This window comes from Lampetra fluviatilis, chromosome 70 (assembly GCF_964198595.1).
Source record: "Lampetra fluviatilis chromosome 70, kcLamFluv1.1, whole genome shotgun sequence".
Lineage (NCBI taxonomy): Eukaryota > Metazoa > Chordata > Hyperoartia > Petromyzontiformes > Petromyzontidae > Lampetra > Lampetra fluviatilis.
Window position 1 is genome coordinate 3,560,433 of NC_136344.1, and position 9,234 is coordinate 3,569,666.

Here is a 9,234-nt window from a genome sequence, read left to right on the forward strand (position 1 = left end):
GCTACAGCAGAGGTGTAAGGATTTCAACAAGACCTACATCTCTGCTTTATTAACCTGATCAAGGCCTATGATACCATCAGTAGGCCTGGGCTCTGGGTTGTTCTTGGTGCTTTTGGAGTCCCTGACCTGCTGCTCACGATCATTAAGGACCTTCATGATGGTGAGCGGGCCCGGGTAAAACTACGTGGCCGGGAGTCGGAGCCATTCCCTGTACACCTTGGGGTGCGACAGGGATGTCCTCTGGCTTCAACATTATTTAACATCTATTTCGACCACATAATTCGTGAAGCCTTCAATGGCTGTACCGGAGAAATTTCCATCTGGTACAGATACAATGGAAGGCTGATCAATGCCTGGGTGCGGTCAAGGGATGGCTCCCTATTGGTCAACCACGTTATGTATGCCGATGATCTGGTAATTGCTGCTCACTCAGAGGAGGAGTTGGATGCGCTGCTGCTGATCCTGGAGTTTGCTACGAAGAGGTGGGGACTTACCATCAGCCCCATCAAATGTAAGCACCTGACTGGGTATTTTGTACCATCGGACACTCCACCCCACAACTCCCAATTGGTCATAGGGCAGTTGTGGAGAGTTCCCCATACCTGGGCAGAGGTCTCACTCCGAATCATTCGAGCCGCGTTATATTTTCATCGGTTGCGCAACGCTGTGTGGAAGCTACCTGGTCTATCGCTCCGCACGAAGCTTCAGGTCTTCTAGGCCACAGTCCTAATAGAATATCTTTGCCATTTATAAATATTTAGGCTGGCCTGCCTAGGATCTATCTTGGGGTTAACCAGGCTGGATTGTGTGAGGAGCTCACATATCCTTGAAAGATCTAGACAAAGTCCCATTGGTGAGCTCCTCCGGCAGGCTGGGTAATGTAGCCCACATGCCCAGCAACCGCATGCCTAAACAGCTTTTGTTCGGCCGGATCGAGGGGGCTAAACGGGCGCGGCACGGGCTAGAGAAGAGATGGAGTGATGTGGTACAGGAGGACGTGGAGCTGAGTGGACTTGCCAATGACCGGTACCAGCGGTGTCAAGATCGGCCTCTGTGGAGGAGGCTCGTGAAGGACGCTACTGGGCAGTTGGAGGCAGTCGCCCTCCAACGACAACGGAGGGCGGAGGAGCGATGCTCACAACAACGAGCGGAGCGCCGGGTGGCTAAAGCACAGCAAGTTGGCACAGTGGGGGGCACCGGTGGTGCATCGGCCAGTCGTCTCAGTCAGTCGACCCGTGGCACCTGCTGGGTCTGCCCCGTGACCTCCTGCCAGCGAGCAGGAGGTCACATCGCCTGGCACAAGCGTCGTGGTGACGTCGCCGCCACTTAGTGGCGAATGGCGGTTGTTGTTGTTGTTGTTGGTGGTGGGTGGTAGCGGTGGTGGTGGCAGTGGCGGTCGCAGCGGTGGTGGTGGCGGTAGTGTTGGTGATAGTGGCGTAGCGGTGGTGGTGGTGGCGGTGGTGGCGGTGGTGGCGAAGGTGGCGGTGGTGGTGGAGGTGGCGGTGGTGGTGGCAGTGGCGGTCGCAGCGGTGGTGGTGGCGGTAGTGTTGGTGATAGTGGGGTGGCAGTGGTGGTGGTGGTGGCGGTGGCGGTGGTGGTGGCGGTGGTGGCGGTGGTGGTGGAGGTGGCGGTGGTGTCTGCTGGCTCCGTGTGAATCTGTGCTCGGCCCCGCTCTCCACAAGCCTCTCCTTCCATTGTGCCTCTCTCCCCAGGGCTACCCCCCGTCTCCTGACTCTCTCCCCCCTCACTCTCCCCTCTCCCCTCTCGCTCCATCTCATCACCAATCTCTCACTTGCCCCCCCCCACCACCACCACCACCAGCACCACTACCACCACCACCAGCACCACTACCACCACCAAAGCGATTCTCTGCAGATTCTGTCTTTGTCTCTCGCTGTTCGTGTCTCTGTGTGACTCTGTCTCTCTCTGTCCCTCCCTCTCTGTCTCTCTGTGTGTGTGTGTCTCTCTCTCTCTGTCTCTCTGTGTGTGTCTCTCTCTTTGTATCTCTGTGTGTCTCTGTTTGTCTCTACCTCTGTCTCTCTCTCTCTCTGTGTGTCTCTGTCTCTCTCTGTGTGTCTCTGTCTCTCTCTCCGTCTCTCTCTCTCTGTCTCTCTCTGTATCTGTCTCTCTCTGTGTGTCTCTGTCTCTCTCTGTGTCTCTGTCTCTCTCTCACATCACCCCCCCCCCCACCCTTCACCCCCCCCCCACCGCCCACTCTTCCACCCACGCAACCACCACCACCCCCCCCCCCCACTCTTCCACCCACTCTTCCACCCACCTCACCACCACCACCCCCCCACTCTTCCACCCACCCACCCACCCACCCAACCACCACCACCCCCCCACTCTTCCACCCACCCACCCACCCACCCAACCACCACCACCCCCCCACTCTTCCACCCACTCTTCCACCCACCCCACCACCACCCCCCCACTCTTCCACCCACCCCACCACCACCCCCCCACTCTTCCACCCACCTCACCACCACCACCCCACTCTTCCACCCACTCTTCCACCCACCCCACCACCACCCCCCCACTCTTCCACCCACCCCACCACCACCCCCCCACTCTTCCACCCACCCACCCACCCACCCAACCACCACCACCCCCCCACTCTTCCACCCACTCTTCCACCCACCCCACCACCACCCCCCCACTCTTCCACCCACCCCACCACCACCCCCCCACTCTTCCACCCACCTCACCACCACCACCCCCCCCACTCTTCCACCCACTCTTCCACCCACTCCACTCTTCCACCTACCTACCTATCCACCCCACCACCCCCCCCCACTTTTCCACCCACTATTCCACCCACGCAACCACCCCCTCCCACCACTCTTCCACCCACCCACCCACCCCACCACCCCCCCACCCCAACTCTTCCAACCACCCACCCAACCACCGCTGCCTCCTTGTACCCCCCACCCACCCCCCCACCCCCCCACCCCCACCCCCACCGCACCGCACCCCCCCACACACCCCCCCCCACCAATCCCCTCTCTCCCTCGCACGCATCTCAAGGGACCCCAAAAATGTAATGGGACTACAGCGAGGAACGCGGTGCCGGACACATCATCGAGCTCCCAGCCACCCTCCACCACCACCACCACCAACACCACCACCACCACCAACACCACCACCACCACCACCAACACCACCACCACCACCAACACCACCACCACCACCACCAACACCACCACCAACACCACCACCACCACCACCAACACCACCACCACCACCAACACCACCACCACCACCAACACCACCACCACCACCAACACCACCACCACCACCAACACAACAACCATCGCAACCACAACACACACACCCATCACCACAACCATAACACACACACACACCGTAACAATCACCACAACACACACACCCACCACCACAACCATAACACACACACACACACCACCACCACCAACACAACAACCATCGCAACCACTCAGCACAACCACGAGCACACACACAACACACACAACCACCACAACACACACACACCCACCATAACAACCACCACAACCACAACACACACACACACCATCACAACACACACACACACCATCACAACCACCACAACCACAACACACACATCCACCATCACAATCACCAACACAAAACACACACACACCATAACGACAACTAGCACACACACACACACCAGCACACACACCCACCATCACAACCACCACAACCACAACACACCCACCACCACAACCACAACACACACACACCATCACAACCACCACAACCACAACACACCCACCACCACAACCACCACACACCATCACAACCACCACAACCACAACACACACACACCATCACAACCACCACAACCACAACACACCCACCACCACAACCACAACACACACACACCATCACAACCACCACAACCACAACACACACACCCACCATAACAACCACCACAACCACAACACACACACACCATCACAACACACACACCCACCATCACAACCACCACAACCACAACACACACACACACCATCACAACCACCACAACCACAACACACACACCAACCACAACCACAACACACCCACCATCACAACCACCACAACCACAACACACACACCCACCATCACAACCACCACAACCACAACAGACACAGACACCCACCATCACAACCACCACAACCACAACACACACACACACCCACCATCACAACCACCACAACCACAACACACACAGCCTGACTGTCTGGGTGGCTGTCTGAGTGGCTGTCTGGGTGGCTGTCTGAGTGGCTGTCTGGGTGGCTGTCTGAGTGGCTGTCTGAGTGGCTGTCTGAGTGGGTGTCTGGGTGGCTGTCTGGGTGGGTGTCTGAGTGGGTGTCTGGGTGGCTGTCTGAGTGGGTGTCTGGGTGGGTGTCTGGGTGGGTGTCTGGGTGGCTGTCTGGGTGGGTGTCTGGGTGGCTGTCTGGGTGGGTGTCTGAGTGGGTGTCTGGGTGGGTGTCTGAGTGGGTGTCTGGGTGGGTGTCTGAGTGGCTGTCTGGGTGGGTGTCTGAGTGGGAGTCTGGGTGGGTGTCTGAGTGGGTGTCTGGGTGGCTGTCTGGGTGGGTGTCTGAGTGGCTGTCTGAGTGGCTGTCTGGGTGGGTGTCTGAGTGGCTGTCTGGGTGGCTGTTTGGGTGGGTGTCTGGGTGGCTGTCTGGGTGGCTGTCTGAGTGGCTGTCTGAGTGGCTGTCTGAGTGGGTGTCTGGGTGGCTGTCTGGGTGGGTGTCTGAGTGGGTGTCTGGGTGGCTGTCTGAGTGGGTGTCTGGGTGGGTGTCTGAGTGGCTGTCTGGGTGGCTGTCTGGGTGGGTGTCTGGGTGGCTGTCTGGGTGGGTGTCTGAGTGGGTGTCTGGGTGGGTGTCTGAGTGGGTGTCTGGGTGGGTGTCTGAGTGGCTGTCTGGGTGGGTGTCTGAGTGGGAGTCTGGGTGGGTGTCTGAGTGGGTGTCTGGGTGGCTGTCTGGGTGGGTGTCTGAGTGGCTGTCTGAGTGGCTGTCTGGGTGGGTGTCTGAGTGGCTGTTTGGGTGGGTGTCTGAGTGGGTGTCTGGGTGGGTGTCTGAGTGGCTGTCTGGGTGGGTGTCTGAGTGGGTGTCTGGGTGGGTGTCTGAGTGGCTGTCTGGGTGGGTGTCTGAGTGGCTGTCTGAGTGGCTGTCTGGGTGGGTGTTTGGGTGGGTGTCTGGGTGGCTGTCTGGGTGGCTGTCTGAGTGGCTGTCTGGGTGGGTGTCTGGGTGGGCGAGTGTGGGAGTGAGCGTGTTACTGAGTGAGCGAGTGGCATTTTTGGTCGCCTGTCCCCCCCCCCGCACCCCTCTCTCTCTCTCTGCATTGCTCCCTTTCTAGTCGTTAACCCTCCTATCTGCGTCTCTCCCTTCTTCTCATTCCTTCTGCTGCTGCTGCTGCTGTTGCTTCTGCTTCTGCTGCTTCTGCTGCTGCTGCTTCTGCTGCTGCTGCTGCTTCTGCTGCTGCTGCTGCTTCTGCTGCTGCTGCTGCTGCTGCTTCTGCTGCTTCTGCTGCTGCTTCTGCTGCTGCTTCTGCTGCTGCTTCTGCTGCTGCTGCTGCTTCTGCTGCTTCTGCTGCTGCTGCTGCTGCTTCTGCTTCTGCTGCTGCTGCTGCTTCTGCTGCTGCTTCTGCTGCTGCTTCTGCTGCTGCTTCTGCTGCTGCTGCTGCTGCTGCTTCTGCTGCTGCTGCTGCTGCTTCTGCTGCTGCTGCTGCTTCTGCTGCTGCTGCTTCTGCTGCTGCTGCTTCTGCTGCTGCTTCTGCTGCTGCTGCTGCTGCTTCTGCTGCTGCTGCTGCTTCTGCTGCTTCTGCTGCTGCTTCTGCTGCTTCTGCTGCTGCTGCTGCTTCTGCTGCTGCTGCTGCTTCTGCTGCTGCTGCTGCTTCTGCTGCTACTACTGCTGCTGCTGCTGCTCGGCCCCCGTGGTGCCAACCCCACGGCGCAAGTCGCGAGCTCGTTAGCGCCTTGCGCCCCACGGCCACGACGAGGCCGCTGCGTCGCTGCCTCGGCTCGCCCCCCGATCTTCACCGGATTCTCGTCGACAAACCGTGCCACCGTGCCAGCGTGCCACCGTGCCAGCGTGCCACCGTGCCACCGTGCCACCGTGCCACCGTGCCACCGTGCCACCGTGCCACCGTGCCAGCGGCGGCAGGGGAAGGAACCCCGCGTGGTGGTGGTGGTGGTGGGGGGAGGTGGGTGGAGGCAGGTGGTGGTGGGTGGCAGGTGGTGGTGGTGGGGGGGGTGGGTGGAGGCAGGTGGTGGTGGGTGGCAGGTGGTGGTGGGTGGCAGGGGTATGGTGGGTGGCATGAGTTCGATAGCCGGTGGAGGGAGTTAAACCAGAGGAGTCCGCGTCGTGTGACCCCGCGTGTGACCCCGCGTGTGACCCCACGTGTGACCCCACGTGTGACCCCACGTGTGACCCACGTGCGACCCCACGTGTGACCCACGTGTGACCCCACGTGTGACCCCACGTGTGACCCCACGTGTGACCCCACGTGTGACCCCACGTGTGACCTACGTGTGACCCACGTGTGACCCCACGTGTGACCGACGTGTGACCCCACGTGTGACCCACGTGTGACCCCGCGTGTGACCCCACGTGCGACCCCACGTGCGACCCCACATGCGACCCCACGTGTGACCCCACGTGTGACCCCACGCATGGCCTCGCCCCCCGCGCCTCGTAATTGGCGCTCATTAGCGCGCGACGCTTCCCCGTGTCCCGTCGTCACCCGCCACCCGGCCGCCGGGGCCAGGCGTTAACGAGGCACCGCCACGTTCCTCCACCACCCTCCTCCGTCATCCCCCCTCGTTCACCACCCCCCCCCCACCCCCCCCCCACCCCACCCCTCGACGACCACCGTGGTCACCCGGAACAGAGAGAACGCGGCGGCGGCGGCGACGACGGCGACGACGCCCCAAGATCCACGCACAACGGAGGAGGAAACAGCGAGCGATCGATCGAGCGGCGACACGGCCGATGGGCTGCTGCTGCCACTCATCTGGGGCCCTGGCCAACTCTGGCGACCTCGATGTGAAATCGTCTTAGTCGTCGGCCTCTCTCGCGTCTAACGGCAGCAGGCGTGCGGAGGAAGGAGTGGGGAGAATGGAGAGAGCCACAGACTCACGCAGAGACCCGTAGACTCACGCAGAGACCCGTAGACTCACGCAGAGACCCATAGACTCACACAGAGACCCATAGACTCACACAGAGACCCGTAGACTCACGCAGAGACCCGTAGACTCACGCAGAGACCCGTAGACTCACGCAGAGACCCACAGACTCACGCAGAGACCCGTAGACTCACGCAGAGACCCATAGACTCACGCAGAGACCCGTAGACTCACGCAGAGACCCATAGACTCACGCAGAGACCCATAGACTCACGCAGAGACCCATAGACTCACGCAGAGACCCATAGACTCACGCGGAGACCCATAGACTCACGCAGAGACCCATAGACTCACGTAGAGACCCATAGACTCACGCAGAGACCCGTAGACTCACGCAGAGACCCATAGACTCACGCAGAGACCCATAGACTCACACAGAGACCCGTAGACTCACGCAGAGACCCATAGACTCACGCAGAGACCCATAGACTCACACAGAGACCCGTAGACTCACGCAGAGACCCGTAGACTCACGCAGAGACCCATAGACTCACACAGAGACCCATAGACTCACACAGAGACCCGTAGACTCACGCAGAGACCCGTAGACTCACGCAGAGACCCGTAGACTCACGCAGAGACCCACAGACTCACGCAGAGACCCGTAGACTCACGCAGAGACCCATAGACTCACGCAGAGACCCGTAGACTCACGCAGCGACCCGTAGACTCACGCAGAGACCCATAGACTCACGCAGAGACCCATAGACTCACGCAGAGACCCATAGACTCACGCAGAGACCCATAGACTCACGCGGAGACCCATAGACTCACGCAGAGACCCATAGACTCACGTAGAGACCCATAGACTCACGCAGAGACCCGTAGACTCACGCAGAGACCCATAGACTCACGCAGAGACCCATAGACTCACACAGAGACCCGTAGACTCACGCAGAGACCCATAGACTCACGCAGAGACCCATAGACTCACACAGAGACCCGTAGACTCACGCAGAGACCCGTAGACTCACGCAGAGACCCATAGACTCACACAGAGACCCATAGACTCACGCAGAGACCCATAGACTCACACAGAGACCCATAGACTCACGCAGAGACCCATAGACTCACGCAGAGACCCATAGACTCACGCAGAGACCCATAGACTCACGTAGAGACCCATAGACTCACGCAGAGACCCGTAGACTCACGCAGAGACCCATAGACTCACGCAGAGACCCATAGACTCACACAGAGACCCGTAGACTCACGCAGAGACCCGTAGACTCACGCAGAGACCCATAGACTCACACAGAGACCCATAGACTCACGCAGAGACCCATAGACTCACACAGAGACCCATAGACTCACGCAGAGACCCATAGACTCACGCAGAGACCCATAGACTCACGCAGAGACCCATAGACTCACGTAGAGACCCATAGACTCACGCAGAGACCCGTAGACTCACGCAGAGACCCATAGACTCACGCAGAGACCCATAGACTCACACAGAGACCCGTAGACTCACGCAGAGACCCGTAGACTCACGCAGAGACCCATAGACTCACACAGAGACCCATAGACTCACGCAGAGACCCATAGACTCACACAGAAACCCATAGACTCACGCAGAGACCCATAGACTCACGCAGAGACGCATAGACTCACGCAGAGACCCATAGACTCACGTAGAGACCCATAGACTCACGCAGAGACCCGTAGACTCACGCAGAGACCCATAGACTCACACAGAGACCCATAGACTCACACAGAGACCCATAGACTCACGCAGAGACCCGTAGACTCACGCAGAGACCCATAGACTCACGCAGAGACCCATAGACTCACACAGAGACCCGTAGACTCACGCAGAGAGCCGTAGACTCACGCAGAGACCCATAGACTCACACAGAGACCCATAGACTCACGCAGAGACCCATAGACTCACGCAGAGACACATAGACTCACGCAGAGACCCATAGACTCACGCAGAGACCCATAGACTCACACAGAGACCCATAGAGTCACACAGAGACCCATAGACTCACACAGAGACCCATAGACTCACACAGAGACCCATAGACTCACACAGAGACACATAGACTCACACA

The 9,234-nt window shown here is 59.5% G+C and overlaps 1 protein-coding gene across 1 annotated transcript in view; it reads right to left on the reverse strand.

Annotated features, from left to right (window-relative positions):
- Nucleotides 1-6,701, reverse strand: part of ZNF423 (zinc finger protein 423) — a 182,336-nt gene extending 175,635 nt beyond the window's left edge. Inside the window, exon 1 of the mRNA XM_078883317.1 lies at nucleotides 6,545-6,701. Within this exon, the coding sequence (XP_078739443.1) occupies nucleotides 6,545-6,701 (157 nt within the window). The remainder of the gene's footprint in view (nucleotides 1-6,544) is intronic.
- Between the last annotated feature and the right edge of the window lie 2,533 nt (nucleotides 6,702-9,234).